This window comes from Garra rufa, chromosome 13, assembly GCF_049309525.1.
Source record: "Garra rufa chromosome 13, GarRuf1.0, whole genome shotgun sequence".
Classification (NCBI taxonomy): domain Eukaryota; kingdom Metazoa; phylum Chordata; class Actinopteri; order Cypriniformes; family Cyprinidae; genus Garra; species Garra rufa.
Window position 1 is genome coordinate 44,049,976 of NC_133373.1, and position 26,883 is coordinate 44,076,858.

The window sequence follows — 26,883 nt, forward strand, 5'->3', positions numbered from 1 at the left end:
AAGAAAAATACAATAACTATCCCATCAGCAGAATTTTTTCTTATTTTAGCATAATTTTTACTTAATTTAGATTTTTTTTTTTTTTTTTCAGAAAACAAGAATCAGTTGAAAGATATTAAATCCTGTTTTCCAAAAATGCTAGAAATGAGAAAAATAAAAACAATAATAATAAAAAATAAAATTAGTAAAAAAGGGAAAACAAGTATATTTTTTCTTTCTCATAGGGAGAAATTTTTCTAGTCTTTTGCATTATGTTTACTTAATTTTTTTTTTTTTTCATTTTTGCTTATTTAATATTGACCAATTTATTTAATTATACAAATTTATAAATAATAATGAATAAATAATATACATATTTATAATAATATTTATATATTTAAATAATGTTTTTTTTTTTTCACTTTTATGTGCATGTACCAAAAATGAGAAAAAAGTTGAAGAAAATGTGCTTTGAAATATCATATTCTGAGGTTTACTCACAACTCCCAGTCTGTTGTTGGTTAAATTTAGATTCTTGAGGGTACAGTTCTCCACCAGGGCCTGAGACAGCGCCACTGCCGTGGGTTCGGTCATGTTATTTCCCCCCAGGTGAAGGTTCACCAAGGTGTTGTTCTTCACCAGAGCCTGAGCCAGAGCTTGACCCCCTTCATCCCCAATGCGGTTGAGCCTCAGGTTGAGGGACATCAAGGTGGTGTTTTTGGATAGAGCGTGAGCCAGTGCCTGAGCTCCTGGACCTCTGATCTGGTTGTTGCAGACGACCAGCCTCTTCAACTGACTGCGGTTTAGGAGTTTTGTGATGGCTCGGGCTCCCCGGTCGCCGATGTGATTATGTGAAAAGTCAAGCTCCTGTAGGGACGGGTGATCCAGCAGTTGGCTCACAAGTATGCAACACTTCTCATCGTCCACCTTACTGCGATGGATCCTGAAGACCTGGTGAGAAGAAATAGGTATTTAAAAACCAAATCTACAAGGAAATTTTTTTTTAAGTACAGAGAAATTATATTTATGCTCTTGAATTCTCTCACAAAAGTATTGCATTTCCCCAGGAAACATTAGGCTCTCTTGCAAAAGTATTGCATTCCTCTGAAAAACTTTACTTGCTTTCAAAAGTATTGTGAAATACTTTATGCCATCTCATGAAAGCATTGCGTTCCCCCAAAAAACTTTACACTGTCACATAAAATTATTGCGCTCCCCAGAGAACTTTACACTCTCTCTCGAAAGTATTGCGTTCCCCAGAAACTTTACGCTCTCTCACGAAAGTTTTGCAATCCCCAGAGAAACTTTACGCTCTATCATGTAAGTATTGCATTCCCCAGAAACTTTACGCTCTCTCACAAAAGTATTGTGTTCCCCAGAAACTTTACGCTCTCTCACAAAAGTATTGCGTTCCCCAGAGAAACTTTACACTCTCTCACAAAAGTATCGCGTTCCCCAGAGAAACTTTACACTCTCTCACAAAAGTATCGCGTTCCCCAGAGAAACTTTACACTCTCTCACAAAAGTATCGCGTTCCCCAGAGAAACTTTACACTCTCTCACAAAAGTATCGCGTTCCCCAGAGAAACTTTACACTCTCTCACAAAAGTATCGCGTTCCCCAGAGAAACTTTACACTCTCTCACAAAAGTATTGCATTCCCCAGAGAAACGTAAAGTCTTACACAAAAGTATTGCGGTCCCCAGAGAAACTTTACGCACTCTCACAAAAGTATTGCGTTCCCCAGAGAAACGTAAAATCTCTCACAAAAGTATCGCGTTCCCCAGAGAAACTTTACACTCTCTCACAAAAGTATTGCGTTCCCCAGAGAAACTTTACACTCTCTCACAAAAGTATTGCATTCCCCAGAGAAACTTTACACTCTCTCACAAAAGTATCGCGTTCCCCAGAGAAACTTTACACTCTCTCACAAAAGTATTGCGTTCCCCAGAGAAACTTTACACTCTCTCACAAAAGTATTGCGTTCCCCAGAGAAACTTTACACTCTCTCACAAAAGTATCGCGTTCCCCAGAGAAACTTTACACTCTCTCACAAAAGTATCGCGTTCCCCAGAGAAACTTTACACTCTCTCACAAAAGTATCGCGTTCCCCAGAGAAACTTTACACTCTCTCACAAAAGTATCGCGTTCCCCAGAGAAACTTTACACTCTCTCACAAAAGTATCGCGTTCCCCAGAGAAACTTTACACTCTCTCACAAAAGTATTGCATTCCCCAGAGAAACGTAAAGTCTTACACAAAAGTATTGCGGTCCCCAGAGAAACTTTACGCACTCTCACAAAAGTATTGCGTTCCCCAGAGAAACGTAAAATCTCTCACAAAAGTATCGCGTTCCCCAGAGAAACTTTACACTCTCTCACAAAAGTATTGCGTTCCCCAGAGAAACTTTACACTCTCTCACAAAAGTATTGCATTCCCCAGAGAAACTTTACACTCTCTCACAAAAGTATCGCGTTCCCCAGAGAAACTTTACACTCTCTCACAAAAGTATTGCGTTCCCCAGAGAAACTTTACACTCTCTCACAAAAGTATTGCATTCCCCAGAGAAACGTAAAGTCTTACACAAAAGTATTGCGGTCCCCAGAGAAACTTTACGCACTCTCACAAAAGTATTGCATTCCCCAGAGAAACGTAAAGTCTTACACAAAAGTATTGCGGTCCCCAGAGAAACTTTACACTCTCTCACAAAAGTATTGCGTTCCCCAGAGAAACTTTACACTCTCTCACAAAAGTATTGCATTCCCCAGAGAAACGTAAAGTCTTACACAAAAGTATTGCGGTCCCCAGAGAAACTTTACGCACTCTCACAAAAGTATCGCGTTCCCCAGAGAAACTTTACACTCTCTCACAAAAGTATTGCATTCCCCAGAGAAACGTAAAGTCTTACACAAAAGTATTGCGGTCCCCAGAGAAACTTTACGCACTCTCACAAAAGTATTGCGTTCCCCAGAGAAACGTAAAATCTCTCACAAAAGTATCGCGTTCCCCAGAGAAACTTTACACTCTCTCACAAAAGTATTGCGTTCCCCAGAGAAACTTTACACTCTCTCACAAAAGTATTGCGTTCCCCAGAGAAACTTTACACTCTCTCACAAAAGTATTGCGTTCCCCAGAGAAACTTTACACTCTCTCACAAAAGTATTGCGTTCCCCAGAGAAACTTTACACTCTCTCACAAAAGTATCACGTTCCCCAGAGAAACTTTACACTCTCTCACAAAAGTATTGAGTTCCCCAGAGAAACTTTACACTCTCTCACAAAAGTATCGCGTTCCCCAGAGAAACTTTACACTCTCTCACAAAAGTATTGCGTTCCCCAGAGAAACTTTACACTCTCTCACAAAAGTATTGCGTTCCCCAGAGAAACGTAAAATCTCTCACAAAAGTATCGCGTTCCCCAGAGAAACTTTACACTCTCTCACAAAAGTATTGCATTCCCCAGAGAAACTTTACACTCTCTCACAAAAGTATTGCGTTCCCCAGAGAAACTTTACACTCTCTCACAAAAGTATTGCGTTCCCCAGAGAAACTTTACACTCTCTCACAAAAGTATTGCGTTCCCCAGAGAAACGTAAAATCTCTCACAAAAGTATCGCGTTCCCCAGAGAAACTTTACACTCTCTCACAAAAGTATTGCGTTCCCCAGAGAAACTTTACACTCTCTCACAAAAGTATTGCATTCCCCAGAGAAACGTAAAGTCTTACACAAAAGTATTGCGGTCCCCAGAGAAACTTTACGCACTCTCACAAAAGTATTGCGTTCCCCAGAGAAACGTAAAATCTCTCACAAAAGTATCACGTTCCCCAGAGAAACTTTACGCACTCTCACAAAAGTATTGCGTTCCCCAGAGAAACGTAAAATCTCTCACAAAAGTATTGCGTTCCCCAGAGAAACTTTACACTCTCTCACAAAAGTATTGCGTTCCCCAGAGAAACTTTACACTCTCTCACAAAAGTATTGCGTTCCCCAGAGAAACTTTACACTCTCTCACAAAAGTATTGCGTTCCCCAGAGAAACGTAAAATCTCTCACAAAAGTATCGCGTTCCCCAGAGAAACTTTACACTCTCTCACAAAAGTATCACGTTCCCCAGAGAAACTTTACACTCTCTCACAAAAGTATTGCGTTCCCCAGAGTAACGTTACACTCTCTCATGAAAGTATTGCATTCCCCAGAGAAACATAGTCTCTCACAAAAGTATTGCGTTCCCCAGAGTAACGTTACACTCTCTCACAAAAGTATTGTGTTCCCACTGTGAAACTTTACATTCTTTCACGAAAGTATTGCATTTCCCTAAGCAACTTTACATTCTCTCATGAAAGTATTGTGTTCACCCGAGAAACTACGCTCTCTCACAAAAGTACTGAATTCCCAACAATTTCTTATGCAAATCTATTGCGTTCCCCTGAGGAACTTTATGCTCTCTCACGAAAGTATTGCGTTCCTCAAAGAAACTTTAATGCTCTCTCACAAAAGTATTGCGTTCCTCAAAGAAACTTTAATGCTCTCTCACAAAAGTATTGTGTTTCTCGAGAAACTTTACTTGCTCTTGCAAAAGTATTACTTTCCACTGAGAAACTTCACACACTCTCTCGTAGAAGTATTGCATTGCCCCAAGAAACTTTACTTTCTCTTGCAAAAGTAGTGTATTCCCCCCAATGCTCCCTCACAAAAAAGTACTGCATTTCCCCAAGAAAACGTACGTATTCTTGCAAAAGTATTGCATTATATAAAAGTATAAAAAAATTGCAATAACTGAACCTGTAAAGTCTTGCAGGATTTTAGGGCTTTTGCAAGGGATTCGCAATCTCTGAAGGTGAACTCAAACAAATTCCACTCAAAGTTCATGCCGCATCCTTTCACTCCATACACCACGTTGAGCTCTTCCAGGTTCGGCAGTTTGTCAAGCAGAATGCGGAAATCAAAGTGATCAATGGAAGGTCCCTCACTGCCTGTATCGCTGGCAGAATCTGAACGGTCATCCTCGTCAAATCTGAGTGACTCCTTGATAGGTGGCAGCAGCTGAGAGACTTTTAGCCGTTTTACGTAGTTTCGACACAGTGGCACCACATCCAGGACTGTTTTGGTGTCGGTTGAATCTGGGATGAAGAATTCAATGATGTTCTCTAGGTGACGCTCGAAGAACATGCATTTCCAGCTGTTGTCGTATGTGGAGACGTCACAGACAGCCCAGCGACTTTCACAGCAGCGTTTCCAGTAGCTCTCATCACTAATAAGGTTTGCGGTGACCGTCAAGGGAAGAGATGTTGGTAGTCGCTGGAGGACATAGGCTTTATAGTTGGGCTCAAGTTCATCCAGAATGGGTTTCCCTGCAAAATAGTATAGTATGGGTTTTAATACAGGTTTCATGCAAACTGAGAACATCTTTTACTTAAAGTAAAAAATTTCAGGCAAAAACATTACTTTTTCATGCACCGGTCAATTTTGAGATTTTGGGCTTTTTGAAATGCAGTTTTAGACCAGTGGAAAGAAAAACATCCAAAAGACTTTTAAATCTTTATTTTATTGCATTTTATCTGTTTGCAACTGTAGATTTCAGTATATTTTTAAAAAATAAATATTCTTCTTGACTTCAGCAGCACTTACATGAACTAAATTTTACAGTTTTATTCCCATCTATGTTCTGAAGGGGTTTGTTCATATATAATTCACTTGGTTTTATTATTGAACTTGCTCTATTTGCATCTGTAGATTTCAATTACAATACATATCTTTAAAGGTCCTTTTCCAAAATGAGTTTTTTCTCCACTTTAACGACACTTATATGCAACAAATTTTACAGTTTTATTCCTGTCTATATTCTGAACGTTGTTGCAGAAGGGTTTGTTCATGCTGTTTGTCATTTACTAGATTTTATTATTGCACTTTATACATTTGTGCCTGTAGATTTCAATTACAATACATATCTTTACAGGTCGTTTTCCAAAATTAGTTTTTTTCTCCACTTCAGCAGCACTTCCATGCACCAAATTTTACAGTTTTATTCCCATCTATATTGTGAATGTTTTTACAGAGGGGTTCGTTTATACATTTACCAGATTTTATTATTGCACTTTATATATTTGCCTGTAGATTTACATTACGATACATATCTTTAAAGGCTTTTTTCTCAAAATGTGTTTTTTCTCCACTTCAACAGCACTTACATGTACCAAATTTTACAGTTTAATTCCTATCTATATTTAGAAGGTTTTTACAGAAGGGTTTGTTCATATGTCATTTGCCTGGTCTTGCATTTTATCTATTTGCTTTTGAAGATTTCAGCTACAATACCTTTAAAGGTCAGCTCCAAAATGTTTTTTTTTCCTCCATTTCATTTCACTTACATGCAGTAAATTCTACAGTTTAATACCTGTCTATATTCTGAAGGTTTTTACAGAAGGATTTGTTCATATATCATTCTGGTTTATTATTACACTATCTTTTTGCTTCTGTAGATTTCAGTTACAATACCTTTAAAGGCCTTTTTCTCAAAAAAAAAAAAATTGTTACTTCAGCAGCACTTACATGCACCAAATTTTTACAGTTTTATTCCTTTCTATATTCTGAAGGTTTTAACAGAGGTTTTTTTTTATACTGCATGTCATTTACAAGATTTTATTATTGCATTTTATCTTTTTGTGCCTATAGATTTCAATTTTCAATTACAGTACATATTTTTCTCAGATTAATTTGTAATACAATTACTTTAAAGGCAGTTTTCTCAAAGTTTTTTCTCCACTTTAGCAGCACTTACATGAACCAAATTTTACAGTTTTATTCCTATTCATATTCTGAAGGTTTTTACTGAGGGGTTTTTCATATATCATTTGCCTGATTTTATTATTGCACTTCACCTATTTGCATCTGTAGATTTCAATAAAGACAATTTTCTCAAAATAATTAAATTTTTCTACTTCAGCAGCACTTGCATACACCAAATTTTACAGATTTATTGCCATTTACATTCTGAAGGGTTTTTTTAGTGGGATTTGTTCATATGTTCGCCTGATGTGTTTTATTCCTAAAACATTGTGAAATGTATTTTCTTTCTGATTTGTACGTGTTAAAATTAGAAATATAAACCCCCCTCTGTAAAAACATTTGACACTAACATGTTAACATAATGGAACAAGAATTTTTAGCCTGAAAGATGTCTGTTCTGAAAAGAGCATATTTAATTAGATAATGCCTCAATTGCATATTTACACATTACATTGTAGAATACAAAAACTTTCTGCAATTCCTAGTGTGATAAATCAACTAGGGAAGTATGCTTATATCTAATTTATGTACCATATTCATCTGCGCAGTCTTGCCTAAATAACATCTGCATAATTTCAATAAATGAAGCTTACTGCCTATGGTGGTTATGAATGAATAAACTCAATAATAGACTTAAATTACACTGTTTACCTTCAAAGTTTTTTATAATATGTTGCAGGCAAAGTGTTGTTAGCAGAGGAACCAGCTCCAGCGACCATTCAGGATCCTCCGCGATGATGCTGCGCATTTTCCGCGCGTCAGCGGCGGCATTCACCGGCCTCAGGCTCCCGGTTCTCCGTGAAGACTGACTCCGAGACATGCTGCTAAACTTGCAGAAAACAAGAATCAGGAATAATAAATAATACTCATTGCTGCTGCAAGAGGAATTTCCAGGTGTATTTTCAGCATATTAAACTTTTAAACGACGATTCTGAGTACAAAAATACACTAAACTCATTCATTAAATCGATTCGAAATGTTGGCTACTTACTTTCAGTTCCTCAGTAAAGTTTGTTGTTGTCATGGTAACAGACGTGCCTAGCGCGCTCCCGTGCTTCACTCGCTGCTGATCACGCGCCTATACTGTAAGCTGTATGTGTGAAACAGCCTCACTCGTGATTAAAATAAACCGTAATTCACACTATGTAAATGCACATAACACCGAAGGAAAAAAGAAGGAACAACGAGGATTGTCAGGCTGAAAACTGAAACGTCGTGCATATATAAGATAAAGGCAAAACTGAAAAAAAGTTTGGCTTACCTACTATATTTACCATAAAATATTATCAAAGTTTTGTATTTTGACGTGAAATAAATAAACAATAAATATTTTGTTCAAAAGGACTTGCATTGAGACTTGCACAGATTGTATAATGTGATAATGCATATAGGCTACGTTGATTTTTGCATCCCATCTCACAGTAAATAACATTTCATGTGTTTTGCATTTTACACAAGCCCAGGAATTCACTTCAAACACATGCAAATCACTGTGAATGAAGGCTTCACCTCAGAACCTGCTGAGGATTTCCCTTGTGTAATGCATATCTAGGGCAGGCCATGCAAATCAAAATATTAATTTGTCAAAAACGTAAACGGCAGAAGGGCACAGTTAAGAAAAACAATTACTTTTAGAACAATGCATTGCATTATAAAAACAAATGTTTATGTGCATGGGAACAGCACATTTGAGAGATGTTTCACATCTGAAAATGAGGTCAAACTTCAATGCATTATAGTATGGTAAATCTAACCACAGCACCTGCGCATGAGGACACAGGCAGCGTGGGAAAAACATCCGTTCAATGCAGATCTTATGAAAGTGAAAAGTGATAATGATGAAACTGTTGGATTGACTTCAGTGGGTAAATATGATTAGAAACAAAACATCATTTGCCAGCACACTTTGTATAAAATGCAATTGCATTCATCCAACAAATTTGCTCAATGTAGTGAAATCTCTTGATGTCTGGGCCTCACTTCATCCTAAAAAATTACATTTTTATATATTTTTTTTTAGTATGTCAAGTTATATTCTAAATGAAAATGAAATGTAATGTAAACAACAACAAAAAGTAATTGTTATTTATTTATTTATTAATTATTAGGGGCTAAGCACTGAAATCGTTGGCGTTCCTATTCTTCTTCTTCCGTTTCTTCCGCTGTTCAGACTATGGCAGCCCATAGAGCCGCTTGCAGGAAAGTAAAATTTGTAAAATTTGGCACACATTTGGCACACTGATAGAGGACAGTCTCAAGATTAACCATAGCAAATTTGGAGTCTCTAACTCCAACTCTCTAGCGCCACCACTTGTCCAAAATTTCACTCATGTTTATGCTAAGTAAAACCTACTTTTTCGAACTCGTCCTAGACGGTTTGTCTGATTTTCACCAAAATTGGCTCGGATCATCTTCAGACCATGCTGGCAAAAAGTTATAGAAATCGAGTTGATTAGTCAAACCGTTCTCGAATAACGTGCGAACGAATTCTATGAAAAGCTTGCAAAAATGGATGCGAGGCTATATTTCCGCAACGGTTTGGCGTATTGAGACCAAACTTGGTGTGTGTTATTACAAGCATGACCTGAGGCTACCTGCACAGTTTCAGCACAGGGCTACCTAGTGGTCAGGAGATACTATAAGATTATATCCTATAACTTCTGAATGCCATTTTGGACCGTCTGCCACTTTGATTTTTTTAGTAAAATGCTATATTTTACGAACGCATTTACATATGGTTACAAAACTCAGTATGGGTCATCAGCACTATGTCCTGAAGGAGCCTGAGAAGTTTCGAGTCAGCGCCACCTAGTGGTAAAATCAAAAATTCACATGCTTATAACTTTGGGTGTGGTCGACTTATTTTCAAGGGAGTCACCTTTTTAGACTTCTGAATCCTTGCTGAGTCCAGCAATACCAAACATGCCTGGTTTCACCTTATGGTTTGTGCAACGTTGCATTTAAGCGCTTAAAAAAAAACATTTGCCAATATATCAGAAACTGTTATTCCGATCGACACGAAACCACTGCAGCAAATTCAGAAACATAGCATGCCAGCACCATACTAATGCCCAAATGCCAAAATTTTGATAGTAAGTGGCAAAAAATGCAAACCAAGTCACCCAGCGGTCATTTTTTCTCTTCTTATATAAATAAACGTCTATAACGCCCAAACAAAATGAGATATTTTCACCAAATTTGACACACACATGCATGTGCACATTCTAAGGACACAAAAATTGGTGCAATTGTGACTCTTGGTGGCGCTATAATTAAACAAAATTTTTTTGAGTATTATGATAGAAAATGGTACATTTTACAAATGCATTGGTGTACCATTACAAAACTTTGTATATACCATCGAGACCATGACCTGAAAGTACTTAAGTTTTGATACAGTTTTTTTTTTTTATGTTTTGAGAACTTTAAGGCAACTTTATCAGTAATTTTACTTTTAAATGTTCTCATAACATTTTGAAACAAGCAACATTCAACGTTCCATGAACTTTGTATAAAGTATGTTTTTGTGCTAACATTATTGAAGACTATATAACATTGGAACATTGGAAGAACGTTTGTTCATATCTTTGAGAGAACCTTGCCAGAACATTCTGAGAATGTTCCCTGTTAGCTGGGCATATATTCAGAGTGACGCACAATGTGATCTGAGGCATATAAGTCATCTTAAGCCCATCTAGACAAACAAATGCATAATCAGCGTTAACTTCCAAACACTCATTATTCTCATGCCAACCTCAGCACAAACAACTAGACACAGCCAGAAGCAACTCCAGACCCCAGCAGCAGTTTTGAGACATGCTGCAGGACGCTGAGTGTTTGACAGACACCCCAAAACTGCTGAGACTTCAGCCCTCTTCAATACTCGTCTATTTTGCCCTAAAAGCTAATGTCACGCTCCACCAGACACCTTGTTTTGAAAGCGGCAGCAGCCAGAGAAACACGTCAGCCTTTTTATATCACAGAAATAAAGCCAAGACAGGTCCATTTTTAAGATTAGTGATTTGAAAACACAATACTCTTACAGTATGTATAACCACCAAATGCATGCAACCACCAAAATATTTAAGCATGGTTGCAAACTCGCAGAACAAAAATTGAATTAAACGGCAACTACATTTAGTTTTAAATGATCACTGATGCAGCAAAAAGTATAATTGCAAAGACTTCAATATGGAAGCCTGCTGTATGGAAGACTGTTTGGCCTTGTAATTCTGAGTAAGTCAAAACGAAGAAGAAAACTTTACTTTTGAATGTTCTCTTAACATTCTGAAACAAGTAACATTCAAAAACATGCCATGAACATAATTTGTGAGACAAAAAGTTTCAATTACCCTTTTTATTTTTTATTCCTTGACAGGAACAAAACAGTTTCTGTGAAATGATTCACAAATTTAATGATTAATTGGACTTAGAAGTTTTGCAAATAATTTGATTCAGATTGGTATTTAGGAGCAGGTTCGCGAATCATTTGATTCAGATTGGGACTTCGGAGCAGGTTCACGAATCATTTGATTCAGATTGGGACCTTGGAGCAGGTTCGCGAATCATTTGATTCAGATCAGGACTTCAGAGCAGGTTCATGAATCATTTGATTCAGATTGGGACTTCAGAGCAGGTTCATGAATCATTTGATTCAGATTTGGACTTCGGAGCAGGTTCATGAATCATTTGATTCAGATTGGGACTTCGAAGCGCGGATCGCGAATCATTTGATTCACATTGGGACTTCCAAGCGGGTTTGCGAATCATTCGATTCAGATTAGGACTTTGAAGCAGGTTCGCGAATCATTTCATTCAGATTGGGACTTCAAAGCAGGTTTGCAAATCATTTGATTCAGACTGGGACTTCATAGCAGGTTCGCAAATCATTTGATTCAGATTGGGACTTCCAAGCGGGTTTGCGAATCATTCGATTCAGATTAGGACTTTGAAGCAGGTTCGCAAATCATTTGATTCAGATTGGGACTTCAAAGCAGGTTTGCAAATCATTTGATTCAGATTGGGACTTCGGAGCAGGTTTGCAAATCATTTGATTCAGATTGGGACTTCGGATTGAATTATTTGATTCACATTGGGACTTCTAAGCGGGTTTGCGAATCATTCGATTCAGATTAGGACTTTGAAACAGGTTCGCGAATCATTTGATTCAGATTGGGACTTCAAAGCAGGTTTGCAAATCATTTGATTCAGATTGGGACTTCAAAGCGGGTTCACAAATCACTTTAATCAGATCTAAATTTTGGATTGCTTTTCGAGAATCATTTGATTAAGGTCAGAACTTCTGAGCTGGTTCGTGAATCCGCTCTCTAAAAGTCCTGATCTGAAGTTATGGTTTGCAAATCTTTACTTTATCGGGAACTGTTGATTTTGGTAGGAATTTTGGAGAGGGTTCGCTAATCTTATAATTCGGAAAGGAACTTTGGAATTTTACACACTTGCAATTCTGACTCTGATTTTAAAAAAATGTGAAAGAAAGGGGCTTCTGTAATTCACAGAGGTCATGACTCCAACATTACAACCTTAGCCACAGTCAATTGCTTCTCACGGTTTGATCATTCCATCAAAATCTTCCTAGAAAGAGATCAAGTCATTCGTACTGCGGCACTCCCGCCTGAACCACCAATGCAACATGACAAGCAAGAGAGAGAAAGACAGAGCTGCAGGCGAAAGCATTGCTGCCACGCTTCTCTTTACGACACATAAATGTGGAGAACGCATGAGCCGCGGCCCACGTGCCGCCCGGGGCAACCCGTCACTGTCGTGCCAATGTAATCCCACCTGACAAGACACACGCTTTCCCGTACCGCTGCGCTAATAGACTGGAATGACACAGCAGAGCTGTAGATGTTGGCGGTGAAGTGCGCTCTCCATGCAGTCCAGATGGATGAATCACAGCGCTGGCGTTCGACAGCTGCTTCAGACTCACGGATCACGAGACTCTCATGCAGTTTAGTCAGGTTTCTCGGCTTTGAGGATAAATAAACAGTGGTTAAATTGGAAGAACAATGCAACTTAGCTTAGATTGTCTAGAATCTTTGGGTGTTTGCTCATAGAAAAATAGCTGACACAATGACAAGGTGCTGGGAATGTTGTGCATATATTAACAAAACACAGATTTTTTTTACCAAAACAAAACTATTAATAAATCCCAAACCTTATGAGCTGAAGTAATAGTGATGCTTGACTTAGACACCACTAATAGTGATTTTTTTTAAAGGCAAGACATAACAGGCAATATCATTGTCTTTTTTTTTCATGCACTGGTCAACTTTGCTTCCAATTTAATTTTCCTAAATTAATGTCTTGCTTTTGTCCACTTCAGTAGCACTTACACTAAGTTAAAAGGTTTTGAACAGTAAGATAAGTCTTTTCTGCTCACCAAGCCTGCTTTATTTGATCTAAAGTACAGCAAAAACAGTAAAATTTTGAAATACTTTTACTATTTAAAATATCTATGTTCTACTTGAATACAATTTTTAAAATGTAATTTGTTCTTGTGATTTCAAAGCTGAAATTTCAGCATCATTACTCCCGTCTTCAGTGTCACATGATCCTTCAGAAATCATTCTAATTTTTCAATTTTTTAATATTACTGATTTGCTGTTCAAGAAACATTTAATTATTATTATTATCAATATTTAAAACAGTTTAGTAAATTTTTTTCAGGATTCCTTGAAGAGAAAGATCCAAAGATCAGCATTTATCCGAAATAAAAAGCTTTTGTAACATTATACACTATAGTGTTTTTTATTTTATTTATTTTTTTGCTTTTATCTAGCAAGGATCCTTTAAATTGATCAAAAGTGACATTAAAGACATTTATAATGTTACAAAACATTTCTATTTTTTTAAAAATGCTGTTCTTCTGAACTTTCTATTCATTAAAGAAACCTTAAAAAAAATCCTACTCAGCTGTTTTCAACATAATTAAAAGTTAAAAGTTTTATGAGCAGCAAATCAGCATATTAGAATGATTTCTGAAGGATCATGGAGTAATTATGATTAAAAAAAATTTAGCTTTGAAATCACAGGAATAAATTACATTTTAAAATATATTCAAATAGAAAACACTTCTTTCAAATAGTAAAAATGTTTCAAAATTTTACTGTTTTTGCTGTACTTTGGATCAAAAAGATGCAAGCTTGGTGAGCAGAAGAGACTTCTAATTAAAAAAATCTTACTGTTCAATAACGTTTTACTGGTAGTGTACATGTGCATCATTTTTTTGTTTTATTCCTATCTGTAATCTGAAAGTTTTTAAAGAGGGATTTGTTTATACATCATTTACAGTGGTTTATATAACATTTTATTCCTAAAACATAGTGAAAGTGTTTTTTTTATTTTTTGCTATTGACAGTATCTTCTGATTTATGCAGTGACAAAAAGAGAAATCAAAAATCCCCTCTGTAAAAACTATTAACATTAATACGTCTCTGAAATGAAACCTCGCTTTATGCCATGTTCAGATTTCTGTTCTCAAAATATACGCAAATTAATGCATATTTAAAATGCTGTGATTAATCATTTTGGGATTATGCTGATATAAATTACAGGCAGTGTTGGGGTAAGAAATGCAAGTTATGCAATCAGATAACTTTTTTTCAAATAACTAGTAAAGTAACAGAGTTACTGTTCAAAAAAAGTAATGCCAAAGTAAATGTAACGCATTACTTTCCATAAAAAGTATCTAGCTATTGCAATAAGTTACATTTTAGGGAAGTAACACTACAATGTAATGCATTACTTCTAAAAGTAACTCTCTAAAAGCTATTTTTTAACCCTGTTCATCTGTTTCTTGCCTTAAAGCATGCAGGAATTACAAGTAACGTGAGTTACGTAATCAGATTACTTTTTAAGTAACTAGTAAAGTAACAAATTACTTTTTAAATTACAAGAAAATATCGGAGTTACTTTTTCAAAAAAAGTCATGCATAAGTAAATGTAACGCATTACTTTCCAAAAAAAAAGTAATTATCACAATTAGTTACATTTTTAGGGAAGTAACACTACAAGGTAATGCATTACTTCTAAAGGAACTCTCTAAAAGCTATTTTTTTAACCCTTTTCATCTGTTTCTTGCCTTAGAGCATGCATGAATTACAAGTAACGTGAGTTACATAATCAGATTAATTTTTTCAAGTAACTAGCAAAGTAACAAATTACTTTTTTAAATTACAAGAAAATATCGGAGTTACTTTTTAAAAAAAAATAATGCATGTAATGCATTACTTTCTATAAAAAGTAACTACGTATCGTAATTAGTTACATTTTAGGGAAGTAACACTACAAGGTAATGCATTACTTCTAAAAGTAACTTTCTAAAAGCTATTTTTTTAACCCTGTTAACCTGTTTCTTGCCTTAAAGCATGCAGGAATTACAAGTAACGCAAGTTACGTAATCAGATTACTTTTTTCAAGTAACTAGCAAAGTAACAAATTACTTTTTTAAATTACAAGAAAATATCGGAGTTACTTTTAAAAAAAAATACGCATAATGTAATGCATTACTTTCCATAAAAAGTAACTATCGCAATTAGTTAAGCTATGTATTTTAACCCTGTTAACCTGTTTCTTGCCTTAAAGCATGCAGGAATTACAAGAAACAATCTGGAAATTAAATGCAATCAGTTGCATTTCAAACTAAGTAAAATTAAAGATAAAAAAACAGTAAACGTCCAGATTAAGATGTCAAATACATTCAACAGGGATATACAGGCCCCTACTGATCAGCATTTAATAAACACTCATAACACACTGCTGCCCTCTAGTGTCAGATACTGGAAATGACCAAGTGCTCCCATTACAATCAACAATCAATACAACCTCATTGATTATAATGGGAGTGACATAGTTGTGTCACATATTTTGCTTTCAGTGCGCTTTTTCACATTTTTTGAGCTGATTTTGAGAGGAATTCTTTGGGATTTAAAGGAGAAGTTCACTTCCAGAACAAAGTTTTTTGAGGAAAACATTTCAGGATTTCTCTCTCCATATAGTAGACTTCTATGGTGAAGTTCTACTACTTCAAAAATTTTATTTTTCTTTTTTAGAAAATAACCGATCGTTTCACTAGATAAGACACTTTTTCCTCGGCTGGGATCATTTAGAGCCCTTTAAAGCTGCATTTAAACTGCATTTTGTAAGTTCAACCATAGAAGACACCATAGAAATTCACTACTACATGGAGAGAAATCCTGAAATGTTTTCCTCAAAAAAGGTTTCTTTACGACTGAAGACAGAGAGACATGAACATCTTGGATGACAGAGGAAGATTAAATTATCTGTACATTTTTGTTCCGGAAGTGAACTATTCCTTTAAATGATTCTTATTGCAAACGTGCAAACGTGAAGGTCTGTACAAATCTAATTAAAACGACACCCAAATGTCTGAGTGCAAAATAATTATAAAGTTTATTTTAACAAGGAAAGCCCAAACAAATCATACAGTGAGCTACAAACATAAAAATACGCATGGCTAAACGAAACCAAAACAAATGAGCTGTGCCTGTGTTCTTCACAAGTGCATGTCTGAAGTGTTTTTCAGAGATAAGCGTCCTCATCAGTCCAGGACGAGTCGTCATCGCTGGGGAAATGAACCAGAGAGTCGTTAGACCCGGAGGAGTCCAGGAACACGGAGCTGTCGCTCTGAAAGAACCCGTCACTGCTGCTGCTGCTGCTGTCGCTGTCGTCGTTTATTACCACGACTGCTGGGGCGACGCTCGCTTTCTGGCCTGAGAACAGAGTTGGGATTTTGTGTTTCAGACATGACTTTATATGAGTTTTATTATGACTTGTTTTTATGAGAACTTACCTGTTCTTAACAGTTTGAAGCTTTTATTGTTGATTTACAGCAAGACACTACAGGCAAAAACTCATGCACTCAATTTTGTACGGAAGCCCGTTTCAGAATACTTTTTTTTCCTCAGAATTGCATTATACAAACTCACAATTCTGACCTTTCTCAGAATTGTGAGATATAAACTTACAACTGTGAGTTATAAAGTCAGAATTGAGAGATATAAACTCACAATTCTAATAAATAAAGTCGCAATTTCATAATATAAACTCGCAATTCTCAGTCTTTTTTCCTCCTCAGAACTGTCTGTAAGATACAAAGTCGCAATTGCGAGAAGAAAAAAGTCAGAATTGTGAGTTTATATCTTGCAATTCTGACCCTTTTTCTCAGAATTGAGAGATATAAACTCACAATTGCAAGTTATAAAAGTCAGAATTGCGTGATAAACACAATTCTGAGAAATAAAGTCTGAATTGCATGTTATATACCTGCAATTGTGAGGTATAATGTCTGAATTGCATGATATAAACTCACAATTCTGAGTTATAAAGTCTGAAATCCGAGATATAAACTCGCAATTCTGAAAAATAAAGTCAATTGTGAGATATAAACTTGCAATTCTGTGAAAATATTAAACTTTTTTCCTCCTCAGAACTGGACTTTATAACTCTAAAAATGTCAGAATTGTGAGTTTATATCTTGCAATTCTGACCCTTTCAGTCCAAGTAATAAAGCCAGAATTACAAGATATAAACTCACAATTCTAAGACATAAAGTCACAATTGTGAGTTATAAAGTCTGAATTGCATGATATAAACTTGCAATTCTGAAAAATTAAGTCGCTTTTGTGTAGTCCCTTTTTTTTCTCCTCAGAACTGGAGTTTATAACTCGCAGTTCTGAGAAAAAAAGTCAACATTGTGAAACACAATGTCGTAATTGCAAGAAAAAAAATGTCAGATTTGTGAGTTTATATACCTAGTTATTCTGACTTTATAACTCGCAATTGTCCATTTATATCTCACAGTTCTTAGACAAAAGTCAGAATTGTGAGATAAAAAGTCACAATGACCTTTTTTTATTATTATTATTCAGTATTGAAAACATGTTTCCAAATTTTGGGAATTTGGAAAAAAAAAATCCTATTTGGCTTTTCATAACCTGCTGTTTCACATTAGTGTAAAAAAACATCTAAAATACACATTTGGAGAAATGTAGCATTGCATCACTTGCTCACCAACGGATCCCTCTGCAGTAAATGGGTGCCGTCAGAATGAGAGTACAAACAGCTAATAAAAATATCACAAACTACAAGTAATCTGCACCAGTCCATCAGTTAATGGCTTTTTAAGTGTAAAGTTGTTTTCATGAAAAACAAATACGTTGATGCATTTTGAGAGACAACACGAGGAAGCATTATTATGAATTATGGACTCATATTTTGGCCAGAATAATCAGTTTAAAGTAAAAAAAAAAAAGCCTTAATGACAGCTGTTTTTCACAAAGACACAGCTTTTGTGTTTTTAAGATGTTAACTGATGGACTGGAGTGGTTTGGATTACTTGTGGATTATTGTGATGTTTTTACCAGCTGTTTGGACTCTCATTCTGACGGCACCCATTCACTGGTGAGCAAGTGATGAAATGCTGCATTTTCCTAAATCTGAAGAATAAACAAACTCATCTACATCTTGAATAAGCTGAGGGTTGGGTGAGCTATTCTTTTAATGCTGAAAAATGTGTCACGCACCTCTCACCTTTCCTCTCATTAATCAGCGCTAGGCGTCTTTCTCTCATGTCGGCGCTCAGGTTCTCCACCATGCGGTCGATGCAGTTGTCCAGGACCAGAGAGCGAGTTTGAGACGTGATGGTCTGCCAGCACATGGGACACTTGTCCTTGCGGTTGCGCCACTCTCGGATGCAGTGCTGACAGAAGCTGTGGGCGCAGTTTAGTGTCACGGCCTGAGGGGTCACAGAGGTCAAAGGTCAGGAGAAATAAGCAGCTTCCTATGCATAGCCACTTACTGTCAGATGCTAAACAAACTGTGACTAGTCACTTTACATCACAGTAAGATGAAAAATAGACCAGCCACTATGCTGATATCTAAACCTGACTATGCAAGATGGCCAAGACTATAGCAATGATGCTCAAAATTCTGCTTCGCATCACATGGATAAATTACATTTTAAAATACATTCAAATAGAAAACACTTATTTTAAATTATAATAATATTTCACAATATTAGTGTTTTCACTGTATTTCTAATTGGGTGAGCATAAGAGACTTCTTTCATAAACATTTAAAAATCTTGACCCAGTTCTTTTGGACATTTAAGGCACAGTTAAAGCTGTATTTATTTGACTTACACTGTATTTTCTAAAATATTTTTACTATTTAAAATAGCTGTTTTCTATTTGAATATATTTTAAAATCTAATTTATTTCTGTGATCAAAGTTGAATTTTCAGCATCATTACTTCAGTCCTTTAGATCCTTCAGAAATCATTCTAATGTTTTGATCTGCTGTTCATTTTATTATTATTATTATTATTATTATTATTATTATCATCATCTATATTTAAAACAGTTGAGTATATATTTTTCAGGATTCTTTGTTGAATAGATTTATTATCATTATTAATGTATATTATCATTATTAATGTATATTATTATCTTTTTTTGTGGAAAGAAATTATAGAAATTAATACTTTTATTTAGCAAGGATGCTTTAAATTGATCAAAAATGACAAAGACATTTATAATGTAACAAAATATTTCTATTTCAGATAAATGCTGTTCTTATGAAATTTATATTCTGCTGCTATATTCTCCAACATAATAATAAAGCGTTTTTTTTTTAGCAGCAAATCAGAATATTAGAATGATTTCTGAAGGATCATGTGACTGGAGTAATGATGCTAAAAAATCAGCTTTGAAATCACAGGAATAAATTAAATTTTAAAATATATTCAATTAGAAAACACTTATTTTACATAGTAAAAATATTTAAAAAAAATTTATTGTTTTTGCTGTATTGTGAATCAAACAAATGCAGGCTTGGTGAGCAGAAGAGACTTCTTTAAAAACATTAAAAATCTTGTTATATACACTGGTAGTGTATATAATAAAATCAAAAGGAAATTCAGCACAAGGACATTTTTCCAATCAGAACAATTCACAACATAAAGATTGTTACATAAGAAAAAAGTAAAACAATAAATGTATTCCTCAAAATAAATAAAAGCCAAACATTTTAAACTCTTTTCTGATTGTAAAAGCTTTAAAAATAATCACAAAAGTGGCTCTGATGAAAAGCTTGAGCATTGTTTGTTTGACATTTATATCTAATGCAAAGAAATGCAAATAATTTTAGGTATGATGCAAGTGTACAAATACTTTTGGAGCCTTTGTATACTTCCACTGGAGTTTTTGCACAAAACACTACGTCAACCTACACTCTTGTTTTTGACATTAGTGAACTTTTATAGAAAATAACTTGATATTTTGAAAAGTCAGTGTTCTTCCCCTGTCATTCCTACATCTTTTCACATCATGTTTTTTTTTTGGTACCTCAATAAAGAGCTCTGAACAAATGCTGCACTGCAGTTCACTCTCCAGCACTTCAGTCATCTGTGTGACCACTTCTTCTTTCTGAGCTTTGGCCTTCTCTTTCTCTTCCTGTGGGAAAAGGTTACAAATTATTGCACAGAAAGGGTTATTTTCTTTTTTTGGGGGGGCATTATGTCATTACACTTCCACAAAAATACTGTATGAATCTGGTTACCGATAAAGATTTTGATGCACAACTCATTTTCAGACTACGCTTCACTTTCATTACACAGGAAAGAACGGCTAGGAAATTCATCAGAAATTCACCTTTTTACAGACAAAAATACCTTTTCACGTTTTGCCAATTTAGTTCTTGTTTTCCTGCATTTATTTTACAGTATATGTGTTTCCCATAACTACCTTTGTAACTTCCAGCTCCTTATCTTTGGCTTGAAGAACTTCCTTGAATCCTTCTCGAGCGTGTTTGAGCTCCTCGATAACTTTCCTTTGCTGGCGAAGCAAAGAAAAGCGTTATGCAACACTTGCGCTTAAGCTTATAAAATATTGATGATGTGCTGTTTATTTCTCTTACCTCTTTCAACGCCTCCTCAAGTTGTTTTTTCAAGCCGTCCTCATTCTGTTGTGCTTTTTCAGTCTAGGGAAAACAACATATTTGTGTGAACACACAGACAACGTTATCATAGTTTTGTGGTATGACCCACAGCCTCCTGTTGTGCCAGGAATAAGCTGGAAAATAATACATTTATATTAATAGATCGTCTGAAAATAACCAGGAAATTATTGGAGAGAGAGAATTGAACGTTCAAAGCAGTTTCATTCTAAAAAGTGCCATCTTTTAGATCTTTTAATTCATGGTTCCCACCAAAAGAAATGTATTAAATAGCTTTTGAATCTTTTAGCAAATCAAGTTTCCAGCAGATCAGACATGAATTTTGATGAATTAGTAAAGCTTACGCTGAATAGAAAGATCCAAAGATCAGCATTTATCTGAAATAAAAAGCTTTTGGAACATTATACACTCTACCATTTAAAAGTGTGGAGTCAGTATAAGTTTCTTTTTTTTTTTAGGGGGGGAATTTTGTTATGGGTTAATTATTTGTACTTAGCTTTAATTTATTTGACATTTTTTATTAATTTTAGAACATCAATTTAAACTACTTTTAGCTAGTTGTCAAGGCAGCATTTCTATTTTAAGTTTTTCATTTAAATAATATTTTTAATTTCATATATTTTTTTTCTTTTTTTTTTTTGAGTGATGTGAACTAGATATATTCTGAAAAAATAAATAAGTAAATAAGGAAAGCAAATATCCTCATCCAAACCTCACTGTGTTGATACTCTAGCTGAAATGTTGCCCACCATGGTATTTAGATTTAGTATTATTTATATACTATTACAGTATTTATTAATATTATGAATTGGCTTTTATTTTTCTATTTTAAGTTTCATTTTATTTATTGTTGAAGTAATTTTATTCTATTTTATTCCCTCTTCTTTTTTTTTATAAAAACATATCAAAAGTCTATAAAATATAATTATATACAATTCTGTAAAAAAAAATGTTTAAATTTGTTTTATTTTAGTTTTTGTCATTTTAGAACTTCAAACTTATGTATGTTTCATTTCTATTTATTTTTTTAATATTCATTATTTATAATATGAATTGGCCTTCATTTTCATATTTTCATTTTCATTTTATTTGTAGTTGAAATAATTTTATTCTATTTTATTCCCTTTTATTTTTTTTGTAAAAATATCAAAAGTCTATAAAATAGTTATATCAAATTCAGTAAAAATTAATACATTTTTTATTTTAGTTTTTGTCATTTTTAGAACTCCAAATTTGTATTTACACTTTTTTTTTTCTAATATTCATCTATTATATACCTTTTTCAGTATTTTTTCATATTATGAATTGGCTTTCATTTTCATATTTTCAGTTTCACTTTATTTGTAGGTTTAAATAATTTTATTCTATTTTATTCCCTTTTTATATAAAAATATATCAAAAGTCTATCAAATATAATTATGTAAAATTCTACAAAAAATAGCTTTAATTTGTTTTTTATTTTAGTTTTTGTCATTTTTAGAACTCCAAATTTGTACTGATGTTTCATTTCTCATATATTCATCTAATATTACATACGTTTTTCAGTATTTTTTTCATAATATGAATTGGCTTTCATTTTCAGTTTCATTTTTATAAAAATGTACCAAAAGTCTATAAAACAATTATATCAAATTCTGTAAAAATTTGCTTTAATTTATTTTTTATTTTAGCTTTTTAGAACTTCAAATTTGTATTTGTTTCATTTCTCATTTTCATTTTTCTTATATTCATCTAATATTATATACCTTATTCAGTATTTATTCATATTATGAATTGGATTTCATTTTCATATTTTCAGTTTCCTTTTATTTGTAGTTGAATTAATTTTATTCCCTTTTTTATAAAAATATATCAAAAGTCTATCAAATATAATTACATAAAATTCTGTAAAAATTAGCTTTCATTTTTTATTTTAGTTGTCATTTTTTACAACTCCAAATTGGTATTTATGTTTCATTTCTAATTTTAATTTTCCTAATATTCATCTAATATTATATACATTTTTCAGTATTTATTCATATTATGAATTGGCTTTCATTTTCATATTTTCAGTTTCATTTTATTTGTAGTTTAAATAATTTTATTATAGTTTATTCCCTTTTATTTTTTTTATAAAAATATATAAAAAGTCTATAAAACACAATTATATGTGACCCTGGACCACAAAACCAGTCTTAAGTCGCTGAGGTATATTTGTAGCAATAGCCAAAAATACATATCATGGGTCAAAATTTTAGATTTTTCTTTTATGCCAAAAATCATAAGGAAATTAAGCAAAGATCATGTTCCATGAAGAGTTTTAGTAAAATTCCTACTGTAAATATATCAAAATGTAATTTCTGATTTGTAAAATGCATTAAGAACCTAATTTGGACAACTTTAATGGTGATTTTCTCAGTATTTAGATTTTTTTGCACCCTCAGATTCCTGATTTTCAAATAGATGTATCTCGGCCAAATATTGTCCTATCCTAACAAACCATACATCAATAGAAAGCTTATTTATTATTATGATGAATAAATCTTAGTTTTGTAAAATTTAACCTTATGACTGGTTTTGTGGTCCATGGTCACATAAAAAATAATTATATAAAATAAATTGAGTTTTTGTCATTTTTAGAACCTCAAATTTGGCAAATTAAATATAAGTTTTTTTTTACATTTTTATTATATCAGTATTTAAACACATGAATTGGTTTTCATTCATATTCACTCTATTCTATTATTTACTTTATTCCATTTTATTCCTCTTTTTCATAAAAACATACCAAAAGTCTATAAAATATAAAAATACAAAAAAAAAAAAATCTGTAAGAAATATTATTCATTTTTTATTTTAGTTTTTGTGATTTTAGAACTTCAAATTTTTTAAAGACGTTTGATTTCAAATTTTCATTTTTATAATATTATATGCGTTCTTCTAATATTTATATTTTGTTTCAGCTTAATTTCAATTAACAAACATGATTTTTGGCCATTTCAGTAAACACAAATGCATACTTATACTACATAGTAGCTGAATAACAGTATATGATCAGAGAAGTACTGTATGGTGCATATATGTGAACAAATGCATGCATTCACTACAAACCCACCCCCAAAACATTGCTACCCATTGGTCGCTCACCTCCAGTCGTCGCTCCTCCTCACAGAAGGATTTCTCCAGGGTCTCCATGCGTCTGAGCGCCTGCTCCTGCTGTGACCTCAGCTGACCCCTCAGCAGCTCCAGCTGCGACTGCAGATCCTGCATCTCCCGCTCTCGCTCCGGTGTCTGATGCTGCAGGCGCTCCAGTTCAGCCGCGCGTTTCTGCGTGTCGCCCATACGGCCCTTCAAGGCCATCAGGTTCCTGCTGTAGCGCTGTACGCTAGCCAGCTGCTGACTGCTTTCAATGGCGCCACCCGAGCTGCTGCCCGCTTTATCGCCGCATCTGTCCTCCTCCAGAGGCTTAGAGAAAAATTTCTCCGTCTCCCGACGTTCCCCGGACGGGCACGGCTGCGCACGAGACTTATCCGGGCCGGAGCTGCGGTACAGCTTGGATTTGGAGTGCTGCGTGGGACAGGGTCCTGACTCCTCTCCATCGAACTTACGCTTTGAGTTTTTCAGTTTTTGGCCTAAGGGAGCAGCGGCGGATTCTTTGCTAAGATTCCCAGATAAGAAGGACTTGACTTCACTGAAATTCTTCTGGACGAGGATGTAGTCGAACTCCACAGGGTTGCCGTCGAGAGGGACGCCGAGCCGCACAGAGTCACCCTGCTTGAGTAAGCAGGGGTTTCCAGGCAGTATCCGGCTCCCGTTCACCCAAACTCCATTTAGACTCTGGGTATAAAGACAGGAAAAACAAGTTAGACACATTTAAACAAAAAGATAACACTATTTATTTACATGTGTATTTTAGGAGGAAAAAGTTTTCATTAGCTTTTAATATTTCTATTTAGTATTTTCCTTTAACTTTTAATTTTACATTTAGATTGCACCAATTTTTTTGTATTAAAATTTACTATTGTTTATTATTTATTAATATTTTGATGTAGCTATTATATTCAGATTTTCCTTTTATCTTTTCAGTTTTCATTTTAATTTTAGTTTAGGTTTTAGGGATTTTAGTATGTGCTTCTGTCATTTTAATTAGCTTTTAATATTTCTATTCAGTATTTCCCTTTAATTTATTTTTTACTTTTGTTTTACATTTAGATTGCATCAGTTTAGTATTAATATTTACTATCGTTTATTATTTATTAATATTTTGATGTAGCTATTAATTTTCAGGGTTTTTTAATATTTTCATTATTTCTATAAATATATATACATAAATATACATCTATATGTATTTTTTTTTACTTTTGTTTCGCATTTAAAATTGCACCAGTGTTTTTTAGCATTAATATTGACTATCACTCATTTGTTTTTCTATTTTGTTTTAATATATTTTCATTTCAGCTCTGTTTGAAAACCTGTCAGACCAAAAATTCATCGATAGAAAGCCTGAGGGACAGACTGATAGACCAAAATACAGATACTACACCTTATTGTCTGTCACGGTCCACTGTCCTTCATCATTTAGCTTGAACACACAGTGAATTCTGGATATCATCAGAGGACAGCTGGTCGACAGAATCTGATGGGTCACATTCAGACCACGACCAACAGAAACCTGGTTAAAAAGATAACAAAAATATCATATATGTAGATCATAAAGTACACATATTTGAAGCCATTAACCTTTGTTTCTTAGATTGTGGTCCCAAAACTCTCACATTCAATTCAGTATTAGTTAAATTCCACACAGCTCACATATAAACCTCAGAAAAGCAATGAAAATGACAATATAAAGTGTTGCTTTGACTCCAACATTAATGCATGTCTATGTTGTTTTGATTTGGAACAAACCCGTCTTAACTTACAGTTAAACAACCCCACATAACACAGTTTTGTCTAAGAAGGTTTCTTGTTAAATTGTTAAAAAAAAAATAATAAACACATAAGAAAACATGCAGTTTATTCTGCAAACGTGCACCTCTGAGTCCTCGAACAGATGCAGCCAGTCACGGTCTCTCCCCACACGCTGTAAACACCATATTTTGTCCTTTTCAGAACCCTCTTCCTCGGTGTTTGAGGAAGGAGGCTCCTCAGTCTTCTCCATCATTCCTGCGCCATTAATTAACGCGAAATGATATTGTTTTTATTGTGTGTTATACGCCACATACCGCCATGAAGCTGCAAGAGTTTTTCACAAGAACGTAGCGCTTGCACGTTCCTGCGTGCATCACGTGACGCCCAGCGTAGTCTCTGATTGGCTGCGGGGTTTGGAGATTGAAGCTGAGCTACGAAGGCTTTAACGATGACAGTTGGTTCCTCTCCGCCAGAGGGCAGTTCGAGGCTCAGTGAGACTAATCTTCATTGAACGGCATTTAGTAGCAAAGACGTTTATTGTCTTTGTGGAATCATTTGTATACTAAAAGTAGGATCTTTTAAAAGTTATTAATTTTACAGATTAGTAGAAGTGGAATAGAATTGTTTTTAAAACCCTCTTCGATTAAGCACAAACGCCTGTGATTAGTGTCATTCTGTTCAACGGTGAGAAAAGTAACACGTATCACGTGATAACGGAGTGCGCGCCGTTTTAGCACTGTTTACAATACTTTACACGTGACTAATAATTAAGATCGATATTAGTAAAAGGGTAATTCCTATAAAATAATAGTCAATAATAAATAAATAATAAATGAATAAAATTAAACCTATGCTTATTGCCGTTTATTTATTCATGTATTTTGTACTGTTTTAATGTATTTACTATTTTAATAATAGTATATTTAGCAACCCATATTTTTGCCATATTTTTCTACACTACCAGTCAAAAAAATTTTTTTTTAAATAAGTCTCTTCTGCTCACTGAGCCTGTATTTATTTGACCACAAGTGCAGCAAAACCAGTAAAAATGTGAAATATTTTTACTATTTAAAATAACTACTTTATATGTAAATATATTTTAAAATGTAATTTATCCCTGTGATCAAAGCTGAATTTTCAGCATCAGTACTCCAGTCTTCAGTGTCACATGATCCTTCAGAAATCATTCTAATAATAAATGTTTAAGAAACATTTATTATTATTATGTTGAAAACAGC

General features: G+C 34.4%; 2 protein-coding genes across 3 annotated transcripts in view; both read right to left on the reverse strand.

Annotated features, from left to right (window-relative positions):
* Positions 1 to 7,784, reverse strand: part of LOC141348564 (dynein regulatory complex subunit 5-like) — a 10,954-nt gene extending 3,170 nt beyond the window's left edge. Inside the window, exons 1-4 of the mRNA XM_073852843.1 lie at positions 7,752 to 7,784; positions 7,412 to 7,589; positions 4,757 to 5,325; positions 481 to 930 (exon numbers count right to left, since the gene is read on the reverse strand). Of these exons, the coding sequence (XP_073708944.1) occupies positions 481 to 930; positions 4,757 to 5,325; positions 7,412 to 7,589; positions 7,752 to 7,784 (1,230 nt within the window). The remainder of the gene's footprint in view (positions 1 to 480; positions 931 to 4,756; positions 5,326 to 7,411; positions 7,590 to 7,751) is intronic.
* Positions 7,785 to 16,167: 8,383 nt separating this feature from the next.
* rnf8 (ring finger protein 8, E3 ubiquitin protein ligase) lies at positions 16,168 to 25,990 on the reverse strand. 2 transcript variants are annotated; one of them, XM_073816921.1, is made up of 8 exons: positions 25,770 to 25,990; positions 25,278 to 25,406; positions 23,882 to 24,571; positions 20,717 to 20,779; positions 20,545 to 20,634; positions 20,146 to 20,253; positions 18,332 to 18,536; positions 16,168 to 16,512 (listed from the first exon to the last, which is right to left on the reverse strand). In XM_073816921.1, exons 1-8 carry the CDS (start codon positions 25,896 to 25,898, stop codon positions 16,322 to 16,324), a joined length of 1,605 nt encoding a protein of 534 aa, XP_073673022.1. In that variant the 5' UTR covers positions 25,899 to 25,990; the 3' UTR covers positions 16,168 to 16,321. The 2 variants fall into 2 exon arrangements, with proteins under 2 accessions (XP_073673022.1, XP_073673023.1); XM_073816922.1 differs by having other exon boundaries at positions 16,303 to 16,512; positions 18,325 to 18,536.
* Positions 25,991 to 26,883: the final 893 nt, after the last annotated feature.